Genomic DNA, 21694 nt, shown 5'->3' on the forward strand with positions numbered 1-21694 from the left:
ATCTACATGCCACTACCGCCACCATCAGGAACAGGCAGAGTGTCTGCCCCCCACCACAAAAAAACCCTTTCCAGTTACCTGCAGTAGACCAGGCACTCCATGTGGTTGATCTCTTGGTCGGAGCGGTACCGGCTGTAGTCTTCCCACAAGTCCTTGACCGCGGTGACCGCCAGGATGAAGAGGACGGGGGCTAAGGCCAGCTCAGGCTGGAAGGCGTTGACAGCCGGCACAAAGTTGAGCAGGGCGATGAAGACGAAGTAGACGTTGGCCAGGCGATGGAACTGCTCAAAGAGGTTTTTGGGCAGGAAGGACAGAGCCGTGTATTTGGTGGTCTTCAGCCTGTTGTCGGCTGGGGGAGGAGGGGGGTTCTCCGCTTCGGGCCAAGGTGCCAGCAAGTTGGAACATACCCTCCGTGTCTTGCCTGCATCTTTCTTCTTCTTCCTTCTCCTCTTCTTCCTTTCTTTTTCCTCCCTCTGCTCTGGAGAAGACTCCCTTCCACCTCCGCCTTGTGTCATGGTCTAATCCACCCCACCCCCAAAAAACAACCCCACAACGGAGAGAGAGAGAGAGAGAGAGAGAGAGAGAGAGCGCAAAGTTAGAACTTTTCCCGCACTTTCCACATGGAGAAAGCAGCCAGCCCTCTCTCCCTCCTTTGCAAGATGTGATCATCTTTTTGAAAACTTACTCATGCCCTTATTTTCTTTCTCCCCTCCCCTCCAAGCTAAGAGAGAGGTGAGGATCCTCCCTCCAGCTCCCTTGAACCCTCCCATCTAGAAACTTTTGTTTGGAATAGGGATCTCACTCTTTCTGCCTCTCCCCTCCGAATCTAGGAAGATGCTCTCTTTTTCTTCTTCTTCTTCTTCCACTTTCCCTCTCCTTCAAACTTCCCCCCGCTGCCTTGCCAGTGACTCCCGGGCGAGGAGGAGTTGCAGGAAGAGGAGGAGGAGGAGGACTCGCACAAAGTAGTCCTTGTCTTACTTTGCACGTCGTTTCTCACCAGCCCACGGCTAGCTTTCGTTTCCGCTCCGCCGCGAAGAACAGGGGCTCTTGCTTACGGGAGGGAAGCGGCTGGCGGGGCGCGCGGGGAGGGGAAGAGAAAGTTGCACTCATACCGCGTGGCGCGCGGGGGAGGTTCCGCGAAACTTCCTGGAAAGAGATGGGGGGGAGCGGGAGGAGGAGGAGGCTGACAAGGCCGAGGGGATAATCCCAGTACTCACCCCCCCACCCCCCAAAAAAAACAACCCACGGAGGCGGAAAAAATAAATATATGAAGTTGAGGCGGGTGCAGCGTGGCTGTGCGCATGGGAACTCCGCGCACCACGTGCGATTCGATCCTACGTTGGTTCGATCCCATGGGGCTGCCGCGTAAGTCCTGCTGTACGAGGGCTGCTTCATGGGGCTACCCTAGATCTCTCTCTCTCTCTCTCTCTCTCTCTCTCTCTCTCTCTCTCTCTCTCTCTCTCTCACACACACACACACACACACAGAGTGTAGAGAAGGATTTCCCAACTTCCAGTCTCCAGCTTTGTTTGGACTACAACTCCCATCATCCCTAGCTAGCAGAACCAGTGGTCAGGGATGATGGGAATAGTAGTCCCCTTAAAACAGCTGGAGACCCAAGTTTGGGAAACCCTGGTAGGGAGAGTATAGACTAGAGATGGTGCGTCTAGAGCAGGGGTAGGCAACCTAAGGCCCGGGGGGGCTGGATGCGGCCCAATCGTCTTCTCTATCCTGCCAGCGGACAGGGAATCCGCATGTTTTTACATGAGTAGAATGTGTCCTTTTATTTAAAATGCATCTCTGGGTTATTTGTTGGGCATGGGAATTCGTTCATCCCCCCCCCCCCAAAAAAAATAGTCCGGCCCACCACATGGTCTGAAGGACGGTGGACCAGCCCATGGCTGAAAAAGGTTGCTGACCCCTGAGCTAGAGACAGAAGGAAAGTGTGTATATAGAGTATATATCAAGAGTGTCTACACAGATATATTATTTCTGCATTGCAGGGGGTTGGGCTAGATGACCCTCGGGGGTTCCTTCCAACTGTTACCTCTGTGTCTCAATCGGTTAAAGAGGTTTCTTTGCCCACCAATACTGCACGGCAGGCAGGGGTTGCCCCAGGACTATCTCCAGTATCCCTCAGGACGGAGGGGAAGGGATCCTGTTTAAAAGCTGTTTAAAATGGCATTTCCAGGGATGATGGCCTCTCTCTCTCCCCACCCTTGAACTTGCCACACCGCATTCCTTCCACTTATGAACAGTCGTGGGGTGGTGGTTGGTTTTTGGGTTTGTTTTGTTTTAACACTTTTTCTTTGTTGCTTTTCGGCGTGTGTGTGTGTGTGTGTGTGTGTGTGTGTGTGTGTATATATATATATATATATATATATATGGAGAGAGGCGTCAATTGCTTGGGAGAGGCGAGGCGATCGTTTTAAATGGGCACAATCCTGCGCATGCCTCCCCTGCAAAAACTCAATAAAGGTTCTCCACACCACTTGTACATACATCCTCTTTTGCTAAGTAAAATTACTCAGATCAGTTTTCCAATGGTTGGAGAAACTGTGGAAATTGTGGTTCTTCTATGCACATGTTGTGCTTTTTAAACCCATATATAAATTTGTGTTCATAGTTTTTCAGGAAGCAGGCATGAGAACAAACTAAAGCATGATTGCCTGGCCCTAAAATTGTACAGTGGTACCTCAGGTTAAGTACTTAATTCGTTCCGGAGGTCCGTTCTTAACCTGAAACTGTTCTTAACCTGAAGCACCACTTTAGCTAATGGGGCCTCCCGCTGCTGCCGCCCCGCGATTTCTGTTCTCATCCTGAAGCAAAGTTCTTAACCTGAGGTACTATTTCTGGGTTAGCGAAGTCTGTAACCTGAAGCGTATGTAACCTGAAGTGTCTGTAACCCGAGGTACCACTGTACTTCTCTCCATTTTAAACTTGGAAGCTCAGGCCCTTAGTCACAAAGAACTTATCATTCACCTTACAACTGCCGTTAAGATTACAACAGCCAAACTCCTGAATACAGATTTAACCGCTTCTGGAATTTGGCTCTTATGCAAAAAATTAATAATGACTGGACATGTACAAGGATGTAGCGAAGGTAAACAGTGAGACAAGTTTTATCCCCTTTGGTCAAGTTTTATGTCTTACCCTGCAGTGAAGGAACATGGATATAGACCACCTGTCACTCATGGAGTTTTATGCAAATACACTTCTTTGACAGATTCTATGATCTGGCTTGGTTTTGCTTCCTCGCCACTCCCTCCCCCCTCCGGGAATTGAGTGGTATAGTCTTCCTTTTAGTTGTTATATATAGAATTGTAGAATCATAGAATTATATCAAACCTCTTTGGTGTTTTAAGGTAGAATCGGAGAATGGTAGAGTTGCAAGGGACCCTGAGGGTCCTCTAGTCCAATGCAGCAATCTTTTGCCCAACAGGGACTCGAACCCACAACCTGAGATTACAAGAGTCTCATGTTCTACCAACTAAGCTATGTGTTCTGTTTTGTTTCTGAAAAGTTATTTAAAAAAAGAAAACAGCAGCTAGTGTTTTAAAACTGGATAGAACCACAGCACTGGAGAAGGGACTTGACTATTTTCCCCCTGTACAGTAATCCCCATCTAAATGCCAAGGTGCTGTTTGCCCTGTGGAGAAAAAATTGGGTACTTTTCCTTCCTGGGACAAACTGTAAGTGGAAGGGGGCAGACAGGCAACCTGGCTCAGAGGAAAAGGTTTATTCCCCCTCCCCTAGTGTTATAATCCTGATCCCATTCGGAGGCTCCTAAGGAAGTATTTAAAAGAACTGGGCAATCTGCTGACAAATCAGCACCATTTCATCAAATATACCAGAGGCCACCCGGGGTTTAGCATGCTGGTTTGACAAAAACCAAGTATGTTCAGAATTTACCCGGAACAAAGCCCTTAGGACCCTCTCTTATTGATTTCTTTGTTTCGCTGCTTGAAAACATCTATATGTCTTTAACTCGCTGTGCTTTTTCCCCCCCTTCTCAAGGTCCAGCTGAATGAAAGGAGCTCCCAAGAGGTGCAGCTGGGTCCTTATGCAACGTCCATTAATTTTCCCCGGCCATATGCAAGAGAATATCTTTGTGTATTGTTTCTCTGGTTGATGGTTTGATTCTGCAGTGGTGACAAAAAGAAAAGAACTTTCCTTTCTCCCTAGACACACACACACACACTGCTATTTTTCTCGAAAAAAGAGGTTCCGGAACTCACCATGAATGCTTGTTCTCTTATACAGTCATACCTCAGAAGTTGAACGGAATCCATTCGACTTCCAAAACGTTCGGAAACCAAGGCGCGGCTTCCGATTGGCTGCAGGAAGCTCTTGCAGCCAATTGGAAGCCGCGGAAGGCGCATCAGACATTCGGGTTCCAAAGATTGTTTGCAAACCAGAACACTCACTTCTGGGTTTGCAGCGTTCGGGAGCCAAAAGGTTAGACTTCCAAGGCATTCAGGATCCAAGGTATGACTGTAGTGGCACTGCACCCCACCCCCCTCCTGAGAGGTGCCAGAACTGAGATCTGGTGAGTTCCAGCTGGATACCTTTCCCTTGCTGACTTCTCAAATATAGGATTTAATGCACAATTAAGACCCTATGTTCCCAGGGTGCTTATCTTTCCTGGCCCAATTCGTGTACAGTAGTACCTCGGGTTAAGTACTTAATTCATTCCGGAGGTCTGTTCTTAACCTGAAACTGTTCTTAACCTGAAGCACCACTTTAGCTAATGGGGCCTCCTGCTGCTGCTGCGCCGCCGGAGCATGATTTCTGTTCTTATCCTGAAGCAAAGTTCTTAACCTGAAGCACTATTTCTGGGTTAGTGAAGTCTGTAACCTGAAGCGTATGTAACCCAAGGTACTACTGTATTTAAATTCATGCATGATACTGTACAAGATCTCCCGGCCACAGTATCCAAAGTTGCCTCTCTTCAGTTTCTGTTAACTCCCTTTGGAAACTCTCAGCTCTTTCCCTCTGACATCATCATCATCATCATCATCATCATCATCATCATAAATTTATAACCAGCCCCTCTGGCTGGGTTTCCCCAGCCACTCTGAGCTGCTGCCAGCAGAATACTAAAAACACGATAAAAGATCAATCATTAAAAAGTTCCCTAAACAGGGCTGCCTTCAGGTGTCTTCTAAAAGTCAATTAGTTGTTTATTTCCTTGACATCTGATGGGAGGGTGTTCCATTTATGCAAAAGACAGTAAATTCATTCTGCTAGAAGCCATGGGTATTTTGACCCAACTTAAAATGGTTGTTTTAAAGCCTGCACTTAACAGCTTCCATTGTTAACAGGCAATAATAAATCTTATGCGTAGGACGAAGGGCACACAGGAAGTATGTGGGCAGGAAGTTTTTGCATATAAGATTGGGAAAGGGTAATATAAAACCTCATTATTTGAAATCTGAGAAGAGAACAATCTAAGGTGACATGGGTAGGTTTTCGCCAGCTGAAATGAAGATAAATAATGACATGCAATAAAACAACAACAACAAGGAGCTTGTCTAATTGCAATCATTATTATTCCAAAAGTCCTCAAAAAACACATTACAGAGAAACAGGTCATTGAACTAAACACCATAGATTGATATGTGGGCTGGTTGTTCATCAGTCCTATTATAGCCTATTGTTCCTTAATATTCCAGCATGGACAGTAGGGCCGGATTTAGATGAAGAAAGGCCCTAGGCTACTCTCTTGTGAGGCCCCCACCCTCACAACTAGAAGAAAATGGAAGAGTGTTATAAACAAAACTGAGTGAAGCCAAGGATGATGACGGCTATTTAAACTTCTGAAATTCACAATTTCTCCTTTAAAGAACATATGATACTATTGTTAAATACCATGGTGATTTTAAAAAATGCATAAAATTAACACTGAAAAACTTTTGCAATAACTGAACTTTGTAAACCTTTTGTGGCCTGGGTAGGCCAGGTCTTCCTGTTATATACCTGCTGGGATTGACAAGGCATCTGACCCTCACCTGGATCTCATAGCTCTCCTGACGAGTACAGTGGTACCTTGGGTTACATACGCTTCAGGTTACATACGCTTCAGGTTACAAACTCTACTAACCCAGAAATAGTGCTTCAGGTTAAGAACTTTGCTTCAGGATGAGAACAGAAATCGTGCTCCGGCGGCACGGCAGCAGCAGGAGGCCCCATTAGCTAAAGTGGTGCTTCAGGTTAAGAACAGTTTCAGGTTAAGAACGGACCTCTGGAACGAATTAAGCACTTAACCCGAGGTACCACTGTACTTTGGTCTGCAGCCACAGAGTGGAAATAAAGGATGAGATTGCCCACCAGATACCAGACACTCTACCATTCAAATTAGTCCCCAGTGTTTTGGTTACAATCCCCTTCTCAATTACGTAATCATTTTTAATCTAGAATTTAAATTCTCAAAACTTTCTTATTTGATAATTCGAGCAAGTAAACTACTGCTCTCACTTCATTACAAACAGCATTACTACCTGCAACACACTTGAGCAAACCTGCTCCTCTTCTTTTCATTCATATATATATATATATATATATATATATACAGTGGTGCCTCGCAAGACGAAAAGAATCCGTTCTGTGATTCTCTTCGTCTAGCGGTTTTTTCGTCTTGCGAAGCAAGCCCATTGACGGATTAGCGGATTAGCGCTATTAGCGGCTTATCTGCTGATCGTATCAGCTGATAAGCGGCTTAGCGGCTTAGAAAAAGGGGGGGGAGGGAAAAAAAACAGCAGGAACTCACAAGACATTGTCGTCTTGCGAAGCAAGCCCATAGGAAATTCGTTTTGCGAAGCACCTCCAAAACGGAAAACTCTTTTGTCTAGCGAGTTTTTCATCTTGCGAGGCATTCAACTTGCAGGGCACCACTGTATATATATATATGGGTTCAGATGACTATGTCACTTGTACAAGTTTTCGTTCTCCGACTCTAGGTTCCCATTAAATCAGAACATCAACACCACAGTTGAGATGTTTACTCAGAAATAAGTCCTACAACATTCAATTGGGGGCTTACTCCCAGAGAAGCGTGAATTGAATTGCAACCTTAAGTCAATCCATGAAATGCCCGAATCCACATCTTTGTTGAGAAGTCTTGACTGTTCATTGTTCATTAGAGGACACAGGTTGCTCCCTAAATGTTCACCCCCTCCTGAAAGGTGGCTATGAGGATTATGATGATATATCGCATGGCCTGAGTATGGTATGAAATCCAAAGCTTTTCTTGTTTATACCATAACCTGGGCATTTAATAGCCTCTCAAAAGACAACTTTTTAATAGCCTCTCAGTTTTGCCTTGGGTAATGAGTATTACAGAACGGCACATATGGGACAAGGGAAGGGTATAGACTTAGCAAATGCATATACATTGCAGTGTCAGTGAATCTCCATGCTTGGAACGAGCAAGGTCAGAGTTTATGACAGTGAAAACTTACTATCCACTATATTTGCTGGTTATAGGGTTCTTATTGCTATATGAAAGGGGAATTTGTCTCCTCTCACAGAGATATGCTTTCACATTATGATTACTATTAATGGTAGTTGTAATAGTAGCAGGGTTTTATTCTTTATTAAGTTTATTAATCACTTTACACAAGCAACTCAAAGCAATAGTAAAACACAGACCCTCTAAGTGTCCCTATTTTCCAGGGGCATTCCTGGATTTACAGAGGCCGTCCTTGTTTCTGATTTGATCCCGGAATATCCCGCTTTCCCTTAGGACGTCGCTATTTTCATTGGAGAAATGAGGGAGGGTATGGAGTTATGTGGTCCCACTGAGCCAAGGAGATAAGTGACTATGCAACCTTGGAAGGCAGCCCTGTATAGGGAAGTTTCTTTAATGTTTAATGTTTTATTATGTTTTTATATATGTTGGAAGCCACCCAGGGTGGCTAGGGCAAACCCAGTCAGATGGTTGGGGCATTTATATCTATTATTATTATTATTATTATTATTATTATTATTATTATTATTATTATTATATAAGGTGTCCCTATTTTCATCAGATAAATGTTGGAGCTTATGAAATAATACAATGCTACAAACAAAAAACAAAATAATTAAAAGCACAATATGAGGTGATAAAAGGATTCCCCCGGAATAAGATTACCGTATTTTTCGCTGTATAAGACGCACCAGACCACAAGACGGACCTAGTTTTTGGAGGAGGAAAACAAGAGGAAAAAAATTCTGACTCTCAGAAGCCAGAACAGCAAGAGGGATCGCTGCGCAGTGAAACCAGCAATCCCTCTTGCTGTTCTGGCTTCTGGGATAGCTGTGCAGCCTGCATTCGCTCCATAAGATGCACACACATTTCCCCTTACTTTTTAGGAGGGAAAAAGTGAATCTTATAGAGCAAAAAATACAGTAACTGCTACTGACAGTCCTCAAAGATCTGTGTGTAACCAACTACTGCAAAGAAAAACACTTAATGCCGTTAGTTAGTGAATGGGGGGAAGTAATGGTTTAAATCCTCTGGATTTCCCCTCCAAAATATGACTCAGAGCCAAAACAGATTTTGATGCAAGAGAGAGAGCTGTGATAAGATCTTCCGGTTTTTCCGCTCTATACTTCAAATGAGATGTGGGAGGGTTTGATTTTTACGAGAGTCATGGTGCTGAGGGAGGTGATGTGTAACCCTTTCCCCCTGATCTGAATTCCCCCAGTTGCTCTTAGACCAACTTGGGGGAGGGATATAAAGTTACCCTTTTCTCCCATAGCAGGTTTAATAGCAGATTTGGCGGGGAGCACTTTACAATGGGGAAAAGAACGAACCCAACCCCACACCTCCCTCATGGCTGTTGCTCCAGTCAAAACCAGCAGCCCTGATAAGAGGGTGAGATCTTTCTTTCTGCATCACGTCCGTTTCAGCCCTTCTGGAGAAACAGAAAATAGGATACGCTAGCTTCTTTCAGGTTAGATTAGAGAGACTGTTCTATATCGCTGCTATTTCCTCATGTGATTCAATCAGATTGCAGCAAAAGCATGTTGCACAATTGCAGTCAACTGGGAGGTCTGGCACAATAAACCCGCTTCCCCAATACCGACTTTTGGGCAAAAAGGAAAGCAACAAGGAAAATGCCCTTGGAACTTGCTTAACTCAGTGTCGTCTAACTTCCCCGCAACCAGCCAGAATGGCTGTTCAGTGAACGGCCAACGTTGTCTAACCTCCCTGAAAACCTGTCAGAGTGGATGCTCATTAAGTGAGTTGCCCTGAATGTATGTTTAAACCGGGTGCAATGTTGTGGTGAAGCATGCTTACTCGGAAGTAAGTCCCTGTGTTCAGTGTGCAATGTGCATAGGTCTGCCACAGTTGGCACAAAGCTGTTCAGGCAAACTATTCATCTAACATTGGTTTGTGGTTTTTTAAACGGTAACAAATTCATATACATCTAATTTCCTTTAAACCTTTGGGCTATCAGATGCATCCTCAATCTTTTCCTTTCCCACTTATCTGCAGAGGCCTCACAGACAGCTCAATTACCATATCTGCCCCAAATCCTTTATGTACCACAGCACTGTTTGTTTCAGAACAAAAGGACCTGCCCACTTAACAATGCCACACTCCCTGGAGCCACTCGAGGCAGTGGCTAGAAATTTATCACTGTAAATTAGCTTTTCAAATCCATTGGAAGTAACAGCATTAAGGGACTGTTTCAAACTTGAAATTCCACTTAATTTTCTACACCAAAGTTACATAACAGAGCCTCTACAAAGACCCAATTTATAAAAGCTTTAGGTGTTGGAACTTGTGTAGAGGGGGTAGACAGGAAGTGTGGGAAACTTATACCTCCTGTTGTTGCTGTTTTTACATGTCTACAGAAATGTGGGCTCATGGGAGATGAGGTGACATTGCAAAGGAATGGCCTGTCTCCTTTTCCTTGTAAGTTTAAATTTGCCAGTTCATCTAACATTGATTCAAGGCTGTATTCAAGGCTGCAATCCGGTTTACACTTTCCTGGAATACCCTGGGGATTTCCAAATAAACATGCAATAAACATCTTAACTGCATATTAACACCTTTCCCAAGTACTGTATTAAATTACTATTATTTATCAATTTCTGGAGCAGATGTATGAGCTACAAGAAGAATCTCTTGAACTTTTTAATGACTGCCTGTATGTTTTGAAAGTTGATAAGGGATAAATGCATTATATGGTTGCAGCTACTTGAAAAATATTATCATGCCCCATTCACTACCCCCCCCCCAATATATTATATACCCAGCCAGTTTTATATACAGTAAGCCTGCAACTTACACACATTTAAGTTGTGCGCATTCAGCTTTATGCGTGTGGCAAATAAATAAAATAACATTTTTAAAGGGTCATAAAGGAGGTATTTTTTGGGGGGATGACTTTGGCAATCCCACCCACCATTGAACCCAACGGGCTTTGACTATCTGCAATGTTGGCTTTAGGCACAATCCCTGGAACGTAACCCTCACATAAGTTATGGACTTACTGTATTTAGTGCTATTTTCCTAGAAAAAGAGGTGCTGGAACTCACCATGAACGCTTCCCTTATTCTCTTACAGTGGCAATGGCACCCACCTGAGGGGTGCCGAACCCGAGTTCTGGTGAGTTTCATCTGAAGAAAAAGTCTGGACTATATTTGACCAGCACAATCTGCCCATTGCTACAGCAGTGTTCTTACATCCAGTCAGGGATAGCTCTGGCTCTCAGCTTCCTCTTTCTTAGTCTCAGCTGGGAGGCTGGGAAGTGAGGTCAAAATTAGCATTAGCTGGCTCTGCCTGTCATTGGCTCTGCTTCCCGCTATTGTTGGATTCTCTGCTTTCCGCCCCACCAGTTTCAATGGGCCCCAGTCGCCACTGAACCCCGTCCCCTAATATTCTTTTAGACAGACATGTAAAGAGTTGAAGCGTTCTTTATGTGGGATGTAACATCAAAGAAGCAGTCAAATACAACATTTCCTGTTTGCCCAGAGTGGACACACAGGGGAATGTTGCTCCATCCGGGAGGACTTCCTGACACACCTGGTCTGGAGCATCCTCCCCCTGCATGTGACCAGGTAGATGGGCGTGACCCTGGCAGACCCTAGAAAGGGGCTAGTCACACAGCCATCTCTCTCTTGCTCTCACACTCTTGCCTCTGATGATGCCTTTTGCTGTGTACTGTCTCTCAGCACATGAGCTCACCCTTCACGAGAAGATGAGCCCACACTTTTCTCTGTAACTGTAACTACAAGGTAAAGCCTGCCTTCAGGATCATACTGTGAACTGAGTGTAAGTAAACCTTATCATTACTTTTAAAAGAAGTATATGCTGTGTCATTATTGTTTCTAAGAGGGAACTGTAATAGGTATGAGTTACTTGTGCGTAAACTGGTGCCTTTCTCGGTTAATTTGCCTTGTTAAACCTTTCTGACTGCACAGCCCCTTCTCATCGTGGCTGCCTCAGTCACTGGCAGAATCCGTCAGTGGGCGTTTCTTGAACCTCTTCCAGCATAAAAGTTGTTTGACACCCAGTCTCCTTCTCCTCTCACTGCGCGGGAGTCTTCTGCGCAGGGAAGGCGTGGGTAGTGGAGGACCTGGGCTCTCCTCACTGATGTCCAGTGAAGAGTCCTGGAGCCCTCTCTCCAATTCCCCCGTCTGCCCCCCTTTATCCCTGGTGTTGCGCTGATTGGCTTCCCCCTCTACTGAGCTGTTTCTCCCCCTGCTGCTGGGTCCTTCGCCAGCATCATCTGGGAGCCTCCCCTTCGCCTCTCGCTCCGATGTCAGTTCCCTGACAGGAACTAAAGGGGATTTTCCAGGAACAATCTAATCTGGAAAAGCCAGACTGGATTGCATAACTCAAATAGTTCTAAGGAATCCATCAACTAGCTTCCAGTAATGTGCAAGGGAATGAGCTCTGCTACTAGCTGACTAGCGTGAGTGAGGAAGGATAATATTTAATCAATATATCCTCTCCTACTATCTACAACATTCCCACGCTTTACACTGCTGGTCTATTTATCTTCCCCCCATCTGTAGCCCTTCCTCTTATTTAGAAAGTCGGATAAGACATCTCAATATCTGGATTTTCACTCATGTCTCGTTAATCCATGCTGCATGCATGGTAACTGGATAATTGCGGACCAATAAGCAGAAAACCAGCAAATCTGCCATACAAGGATTTCCAGAGAAAAAATAAAGAGCATTGCAAAAAACATTTCAGTGGAATTCTGTGGAATGAGCTCAAGGGACTAATAGGGGTGGGGATAGAAGGTGGAAGCAAGGCTATCTATAAGACCTTGGCCATAATCTTTCCTCAAACATGAAGATTGCAGAGAAGGCCGTATGGACATGAAGAGGCTTCTAGGGAAAGATTGCACAGTGTTTCCTGGAACACTCTTTTTCAACTTCTTTAGCTGTCTCTGTTGGAGGATGCACTACTTTCCCACTGAATCTTCCACACCCAAGAATTGGATACAACTCAGAGAATGTGATGAAAATGATGTATAGATGGTACATTACACCAGTGAAGTTAGCAAAAATGTATAAAGTAAGTAATAAATGCTGGAAATGTAAAGAAAAAGAGGGAACATTTTATCACATGTGGTGGGAGCGTAAAAAGGTGAAATGCTTCTGGCAGATGGTATATAATGAATTAAAAATATACATTTATAAAGAAACCAGAAGCATTTCTCTTAGGCATTGTGGGAAGTGATATAAATAAAAAGGAATGTAAGTTTTTTTTATATGCAATAACAGCAGCAAGAATATTATTGGCCCAAAAATGGAAACAAGAATTACCAGCATTGGAAGAATGGAGAATGAAATTAATGGACTATGTGGAACTTGACAAATTAACAAGAAGGATCTGAAACCGGCGGGACCAGAAGTTCACTGAGGACTGGAGTAAATTTAAAGACTATTTGAAAAGTATTTGCGACGACCAGACAACGTTTGTAGGTTTGCAAGAAGCTCTGTGAAGAATTAATATTAGAAATAGTGTAAAAATGAAAAAGGAGATAGGATATGTTATTAATATAAGGCAATATTAAGTTAGGAAATGCGTAAGAAGTGACTAAGACGGAGGATTATCAGAGGAGCTGATGGAAGTCCAATAAGAATGTATTTGTGATAAATTGTGTGGTATGTTTTATAATTTTGTATTTTAAAATTAATTTTATATAATTGGATACAACTCCCAGCACATCATCTTCATTTTCCATCACTGTCACTAATGGCATGAAGATGTTTACAGTCTAAACAACCCACTGAAGGAGACAAAAGCATTTCTTTAGGATGAAGCTTTCTAACACGGCACAGTGCTGTTTGTGAAAAATATTGCTTCATATGTCCCACTGCATTCAAGAGGAGAGGTTGTTTGCTTTCCCCAAGGAAAATATGGCTCAAAACTTTACCAGAAAAAAGACTGCAGGGACAAGTCCCTCTTTCCTCTTTTTATGTAAAACGTTTTGCTCCGACGTGCTTTAACTCACTCTGTTTCCCCTGAAGGTGATGCTATACTCCTCCTAGTTTGGCAAGGCTAAATGTGACAGCGACACTAATTAGTACATTTCCTAGCTGAATGTAAACATTAGTTGGAGCTGTATTTTTACATACCCAAGCAGAAAAACAGATGATACAACAGATATACTCCATCGCCCAAGATTTTGCTATTCTATTATGCTATTCATCTGAATCCAATGTGGTTTCATTTGAACACATTCCCACCAACATGGTTGAAAATCTGCTCCAGAGCAACTCATTTCCAACATGTATCCGAACTATTTGAATAAAGGCACTGTAGCGGAATAGGCATTAAGTTCAACAAATAGAGCATTTTACAGAAATCAGCTTCCACTGACCCCAGCCCCAAGAACAGCCTGCTATCTGCAAGCCTAGGGAGCCTGGCGGGAAGTCGCGCCGGTCTCCCCAGGCTTGCGGAGAGCTGCGCGAAGCCTGGGCGCGCTCTTCAGCGCGCCCCAGGCTTCAGAATGCAGGCAGCTCTGCGCAGCCCTTGGGAGCCTGGCGCAACTTCGTGCCGGGCTCCCTAGGGTGGCGCAAAGCTGCGCGAAGTCCGGGACTGCAGGCAGCTCTGCGCAACCCTCGGGAGACTGGCCGAAGTCACACCGGTCTTCCTGAAGCCTGGAGAGCGAGCGGGGTCAGTGCGCACCCAAGCCTGCATTCGCCCCATAGTACGCACACACATTTCCCCTTCATTTTTGGAGGGGAAAAAGTGCGTCCTATAGGGCAAAAAATACGGTAATTCATTCTGGAGGTCCATTCTTAACCTGAAACTGTTCTTAACCTGAAGCACCACTTTAGCTAATGGGGCCTCCTGCTGCTGCTGCACCGCCGGAGCACGATTTCTGTTCTTATCCTGAAGCAAAGTTCTTAACCCGAGGTACTATTTCTGGGTTAGCAAAGTCTGTAACCTAAAGCGTATGTAACCTGAAGCATATGTAACCCGAGGTACCACTGTAACCAATTTTGCAGTTGCAATCCCATTATTCCAGCTACATACACTAAGTTAACATTTGCCTCCACTTAACTTTCAGATTCAGACTGGTGCAGGATCTTATTAATAGTAGATAGGAGACCTTCAAAATACTAGATCGGGCACCTGTACTAGATGATGCTTTCTCAAGACCCGAGAGTTGCAAATTTGAGCAAACGAGAGATGTGATTTGGTAAAAGACTTGGGTTTTTTTTGTGTGTGTGTTCACTGATATTTCATCATATAAAATTATATATCACTCCTTTTGTGTGTGCCCTATTTTGTTTTTGTGTGGCATCATTTTCATTTTTTAATTGTGCCTAGGGGCCTCAAAAGATAGAAGAGGCTGAGGTCACTTTGGACCTCTGAAATGGAGTATTCCTTATCATTGAACACGCTCTTCAAGGCTGGGAGTGGCACCAGAGACCCTCAAATGCTTGGCCAGTACTCTCTGTGAAATTGACTGCACACACACACACACAAGCATGCCGTAGAACCTTTTGCGATTTGCACATGTTCCATGGCATACACAAGACAATGCACAAAGAGTTCCTGAAATGCAGAAAATTTGAAATGTAAAGCACAATAGACATATAGCTTGCAGCAAAATAAGCAGTCCTGCGGAAGTGTGCAATGAGATAGCATTCTTCTTATTGCTAAAAATGATATAGCATGAAATTAATATCTAGATATAATAATTTGGCATTTTTCATGTATTTTCCCTATTTATAGCTTATCCTATGTTGCAGCCATCCCAGGGCGAAATGTAACAGCATTCAGTGTAAAACAAAAATTCAAACAAAATATTCACAAGTCAAGATAAAACCAGGGGTCCTCAAACTTTTTCAGCAGTGGGCTGGTCCACTGTCCCTCAGAGCTTGTGGGGGGCCGAACTATATTTTTTTGGGGGAGATGAATGAGGGATGATGAGTGGCGCGCAAAAGGGCTCTGAAGAGGGACTGCTTTAAATGGCGGCAACTCGAGAGGGGTGCTCAGCAAACTGTGGCTCCTGTGTTTTGTGTGCGGCAGGGGCTGGTGGTGGCGGCGGCAGAGGGATGATGAGCGGTGCACGAAAGGGCTCTGGAGAGGGGCTGTCACCAACAAAGCCCAGCCCCCTTCCTCCTCTAGGCAGGGTGGGGAGAAGCTAGGAGGAGGGAGGGAGGAGGAGGCGGCGGCGGCACCATGTGAGGGAGAGGGAAAGAACGCATGCGCTGGTAATCCACATGGCGATTCCCAGACCGTCTACAGGCCGGATTTAGAAGGCAATTGGGCCTGATCCGGCCTGCGGTCGTTAGTTTGCCAACCCATAGATAAAATCAACAAATTTGATAATAAATCTACACAATGTCACATGCCAGCATTTAAAAAAGTCAGTTCCAGGGTTGGAGCCATTCTTAGCCACATGCCTGATGGGCTTGGCATAGATTCTATTTTCATATGCCTTCTATAAAGTAGTGGGTTGATCTTCACACTTATGTTTCATAGTAGAGGCATCCTCCCTACACTTTAGCCTCAGAGCTGGGCTCTCGCTTTCCACAATTTCAGGATCAGTAACAATTTCTTCCCTGGAAGTGACTCTTTCCCTGAATCTCCAGAAATATTTTTCACCAAGAACAAGCATTCCACTTAAGAGCTGTGAACCTGCAGCAATGACCCCCACATAAATAGCAGCTCCAACGCATTGCTCTTTTGGAACGAGAGGCAATCCCAAAACATCAGGGAGCTTCATTCCTTCCTTCGCTAGGATGGAATACATATTCCAGGAAATGAAAATGAGCACAAATGTTCCTGCAGCTAAGTCCAGAATGACTCTTATGGGGAAAAAGATAAATATAAAATCTCCATGTTTTCCAGGCTTGGAAATGTTATATAATGGAAAGGCCATTCAAAACACGGTCACCGCATTCACAATGAAGGCTAATGGCATGAAGTCCTGAGCAATAACTATTTCAGAGGGAAGGGACTCATCATCAGCTAATGCTGTGCACAAAACATTTATCTTCTTAATAGAAAGCTCAAACCATATGACCAAATTGAAAAGATGTTAACAGGGTGGCTGCAAAACATCAGATCAGTGACTTATTAAAGGAAGACAATGGGTTCGAAGATAAAAAATCGAAATTCCAAATCGAGTTAATAGACTGTAAAGACAAAATTTTATCAAGAATGTATAGTTTATTGCTAGAATGGTATACAAAAGACGAAGAAGTAAAGGAATCAATGATAAAATGGGCAATTGATATTGGGCATAACATTGAATTGGATGCATGGAAAAGATTATGGAAGGAGGGTTTGAGATTCACAGGATGCATGGCTTTAAAGGAAAACTTGCTAACGATGTATAGATGGCATTTGACGCCAGTAAAATTAGCTAAAATGTATAGGAAAAAAGAAAGAAAGTGTTGGAAATGCAAAAAGGCAGATGGGGACTATTTCCATATGTGGTGGACCTGCGATAAGGTAAAAAAATTTTGGGAATCAATTTATAATGAACTCAAAAAAATATTTAGATATACTTTCCCCAAAAGACCGGAAGCGTGTCTATTAGGCTTAATAGGAACAGAAATTAAAATAGAAGATCAAAATTTGTTCATGTATGCTACAGCTGCCGCGAGGACCCTTCTGGCCCAAAGATGGAAAGTACAAGATATACCAACTATACAGGAGTGGCAGGTGAAGTTGACAGAATATGCAGAACTTGCCAAACTGTCAGGGAGATCAAAGATACCAAAATAACTGGAGTAAATTTATTGAATATTTAAAGAAGAATTGTAAAGAGGTCAAGACACTAGCAGGATTGACATAATACCTCCAATGTATAATAGTACTAATATGAGAAGGATGTGTGTGATGGAAAGAGGATAAATATACCAGTTGTGGGGAGGGAGGGGGGTCGTGACTCGGCAGAGTCAAAGGGAATGTATGGTGCTATTACAATTTGTTGGAAAAGAATATGTAAGGAAAACAATAAAAAATCACTTGGAAAAAAAATATAGAAATTCTATGAGCAGAACAGGCAACCCAGAGCCCAATCCCTGCAAAGCCAGGTCTGCTGCCTCCCATGATGCTGTCAACATTCTCCATTGGACACCGGGTGTGGAGCAGATGCACATAAGACAGCCAAAAAGAGCCAAGACAAAGGCACCTACTTGGAAGTAAGATGCCCTGCACAGCAACCGTACAGGAAGGGAGCCATAATCTGCCTGGGGTGGTGCTTTCGCTTGAGTACAGGCAAGGCAGGCAACTGAAGGCATGCTGGAGAAAAACAAAGACAAAAGACAACAGTTAGATACTCAGGTACAATGTCTTGTGGACATCCCCTAAAGTCTGAGCAAATAATGATGCGCAGCCAAAATGCCATGATTCTAGGGCAAATTCTACATTTCCCACTTTGAGACGTAGGAATGGGAAAGTCTGCTGCATCTGCAATCACAGGTGCCAGGAATCACATTTCCTCAGTTTTTCAGTGAAGCTTATGCACACGGACTAGTGTAGGGCCAAAGCCCTTTCTGCAGGTTTATGCAGATGTAGACACTTTGCTCAGACACCTGAGGCAGAAAAAAACTGCACGACTTCACAACCTCTTTTGTTGCATGGACCCCCTTCATGCAGATAAGGAGGGCTTTGTCTAATCCTCTCCTCCTCTGCATCTTATTTTCCCTTCCCTCTCCATTATTCAGACAGGACAAAAGGAAATTAAAGTCAACTCGTTCTTATCTAATGAAACACTGCTATGTTGGTGGACCATTGAATATATGTACCTACATGATATTGGTTCTTCAACCACTCTCTGGTACGCAAGGACTTTTTCCAGGTCTTTCTTACGTGTGTCTGACCTCAGAGAAGACCTGAGAAGACGGAAGCTGGTCTGAGCTGGTCACTGAAGCAACTGCCCCTTGGAGTTCTGAGGCAGTTAGAATGCAGCTTGCGTTGAATGCTCAGAACAACACAAATCATAACTCCAGGGTACTGGCTGTTTGGAACATCTAGCAACCGGAAGTTTCAGGGAATTCCGTTTTCTCCTTTACCAAGACCGACTGTATATTCAGAGAAAGTGGAATTTTATTTCTTTCAACAGTTTATATATCGCTTGGAGGCAGTAAGCTTCCGAGTACCAGTATGACTCTTGAACTTGAAAAGGACACTTCTTTGTTAGACGTAAGCTCTGGGGAAGTTTGGATTCAAGGTGTGGAAGTAAACATTCCAAACTGCCAATCCCAAAGGAATGAACTAGCAAGATTTTTAAAAAACGAATGGACAAAGAAATACATTTCGTTGTTTCCTGCACGTTTGAACACCACTTTTAATTACAGCAAATTTATTCAGTAGTACTGCTGGATCACTCCAAAGGTCCCATCTAGTGCAGCATCCCTTTTCTAAAAATGAAAAAGCCTTTTTGGGGGGAAATAATGTGCTTTAAATGTATGGTGTGTATGAAGCCTAACAAATAAATTGGGTTGGCTGACTGAATTCAGGAATACAAAATACACTTAGGAAAGAAATGCAAGTACATTGATTTGATTTTTTTTTAATGTAACTTTTGTGTAAGATGCCTAAATCCAGTACAAGCTCATCCATAGTTTAATCATCAGTTAGTCCTTGTTCATCTAAAATTCATTAGGAACCATAAGCAAGTATGGACTTTGGCGCTTATTTGTTTATTAAAATTTAATTTCCCTAATTGCTTCTGGAAGACATGCAATTTATTATAATCGCTGATTAGCCTGACCGCTTGCTCTGATTTTCATGAGACAGTCCTACACATTTATAAATGCAGGGTGCTTTATATAACATCCCCTGCAATTAGATTTGGGTTTATATTTCCAGCAGCGCTTCTTGCTTCCAATGTAGTATTTTAATGCCAAATTGGATGCACAGCAAAATACCTCCCTTATAAAAGAAAGCATAATATGATGTGTGGGACAACCACCGCCATCTGTCAACATTTTGTCTTGGACTTTGACATTAGCATAGCCTCAGTCTATCCCACATTTTGTTTATTATAGATACTCTGTTCTTCTTCCAAGGAACTCATAAAGTTCCTACATATGAAGCATCTCATCCAGGCCAGTTACCCATAAAGCTTACACAAGAGTTCTTAGGAACCTTCTTATCAACCTGCCTAATTTCATCAGTAGAATGGTCTCACCATGTTTGGAGCTCAATACACTTGGTACACGCGTGTTTACTTCCCTAAGAAACCTAAAATAGTATGCACTCCGAATGAACTGATGACACATCCATCCAAACTTGCCACCAACTCTAACCAAAGAAACACATTTGCAGAGCAGCAGTCCTTGGTTTGTCATCACAGTGGACTGATGTCTGTCATCATGGACTGGCTGGGTGCAGAGGAGTGGTGAGGCACCAGCTGGGGAAACCCCAAGGAAACCCCCGGGGGAAGAAGGCTCAGAGCCAGGGGATTGGTGGTGGGACGATGCTAAGTGGTCAGAGGGAGAAGAGGGAGCAGACTGGGAGGAGGAAGCTGAAAAGGACATAGGGTCTAATGAGCAGGAAGAGGCTGTGGCAGAGAGCAGTTCAGACTCAGAGGTGGAAGCAGAGGCTGGAGAGGAGTGGGGGCAGGGTTCTGAAGAATCCAGGGGGTCTCCCCCTCCTGCTATGACCAGCTTTTCTCCCTACAGCCTCCCAGAACACAGAGAGGAATGAAGAGGGTGGAGGAAAGAGAGACAAAACCAAGGTGCCTCAAGTTGCTGGGGAAGGACCCAGGGGAGGAGTCATAATGGTGGAAAGGTGGAGACCTTCAGTCCTCGTAACTGCCTCACTGGCGCAAGACCCACTGGGAAGAATTGCTGCAATCTCTAGGCTCGCACTGTTTTGGTTCCTTTGAAAAAAAGAGTTAACGACACTGGATGTTTTATTGCTGACCTGCACCTGACGGTGAATCTACACACGGGGACGGGTGGGACGGGACCCTTATAAATAAGTCAGAAATTAATTTAAGGATGAAAAAATGCATTCTGGCCTTACAATCCATTTTCTGTAGCCCACAAAAGTTTATGTCGGTACAGTTGTACCTTAGATCCCAAATGCCTTGGTACTCGGACGTTTTGGCTCCTGAATGCCGCAAACCCGGAAGTAAGTGTTCCGGTTTATGAGCGTTCTTTGGAACCCAAACATCCGACAGGGCTTCCGTGGCTTCTGATTGGCTGAAGGTGCTTCCTGCAGCCAATCAGAAGCTGCACTTTGGTTTCCGAATGTTTTGGAAGTTGAACATACTTCCGGAACAGATTCCGTTCGACTTCCGAGGTACGACTGTATAAAGTTGTTCTCGTTTAGGGTGCCACAAAACTCTTTGTTGTTTGTGCTGCGACAGATTAAGATGGTTATCCCTCTGGAAATAATTGTAATTGAAGTGCATGGTCATGTGTAAGAGCTAACAAACAAACAAACAAACAAACTGGGGTACCAACTTGCCTCCCCATTGGGGGGCCCCAGTGTTGCGTGATATCATTTGCACGATGCCATGCACTTGGTGGGGGGTGCCAGGATGGCTGTTGCACCAGGCATGCAATCTGGGGTGTATACAAGGCAGATGGCCCCAGAGAGATCCCCATGGTGCCCTGCCGGCGACAGGGGCTGGAGAGCACAGAGAGTAAAGATCACCATCTATGCCCTCCCCTCCCCCCCCAGCACACAAGCGCTGGCCCATCAGCAGTGGGGGATGGGGAGCACAGAGGATGTGTTTGCAGGTGGGAGGCCAATCTGTTTGGGGGCTCCTCAGTATTGGGGGCCTTGGTCCCCTGCCCACAAATACTATGGGGGGCGAAGCTCTTTCTGCCCCCTATAACTGACGTCCCTTAAGCAAACACCAAGTTGCAAGAGCCTTACAAAATTATCCAGCCTTCTGAATCCAAATATTTTATCACATGTGTATAATTATGCAGACTAACTACGCTCTGGGCCATTGCATATATTTAGGGAAAAGAGAAACAAAGTCTGAAATGTTCCAGGAAATGTTTTACAGCTCTTCCAGCTAGGAGAGCTCTCTCAGCCTCAAAGGAGGCCTCAGATTTGTTCATAAAGCAATGAAGAAGTTAATCAAATGTGTGCTCTAGTAGACTGAGTCGGAAAGGTAGTAATCGAAAAGTAGACGTGAGTTTGGCTACCTTGTTCAATTGCAGCTGTTAGGGCATTTCTGGGGCACAGGGTCAAAAATCTTTAGACCAGCCAGGAGCTGAACTCCTAGCATTTAACTCAGGCGTG

General features: G+C 44.2%; 1 protein-coding gene across 3 annotated transcripts in view; it reads right to left on the reverse strand.

Moving 5' to 3' along the window:
* Positions 1–18379, reverse strand: part of ATP10A (ATPase phospholipid transporting 10A (putative)) — a 148088-nt gene extending 129709 nt beyond the window's left edge. The window contains exons 1-2 of one of the 3 annotated variants that reach the window (XM_081197537.1): positions 18232–18379; positions 17620–17725 (exon numbers count right to left, since the gene is read on the reverse strand). In XM_081197537.1, the coding sequence (XP_081053663.1) occupies positions 17620–17666 (47 nt within the window). In that variant the 5' untranslated portion in view covers positions 17667–17725; positions 18232–18379. Of the gene's footprint in view, positions 1–78; positions 519–802; positions 1129–17619; positions 17726–18231 lie in introns of those variants that run through there. The other 2 variants (XM_081197536.1, XM_081197535.1) reach the window with 2 other exon arrangements.
* Between the last annotated feature and the right edge of the window lie 3315 nt (positions 18380–21694).

The sequence above is a fragment of the Podarcis bocagei genome (assembly GCF_964188305.1).
Source record: "Podarcis bocagei genome assembly, chromosome: 6".
Taxonomy (NCBI): Eukaryota; Metazoa; Chordata; class Lepidosauria; order Squamata; family Lacertidae; genus Podarcis; species Podarcis bocagei.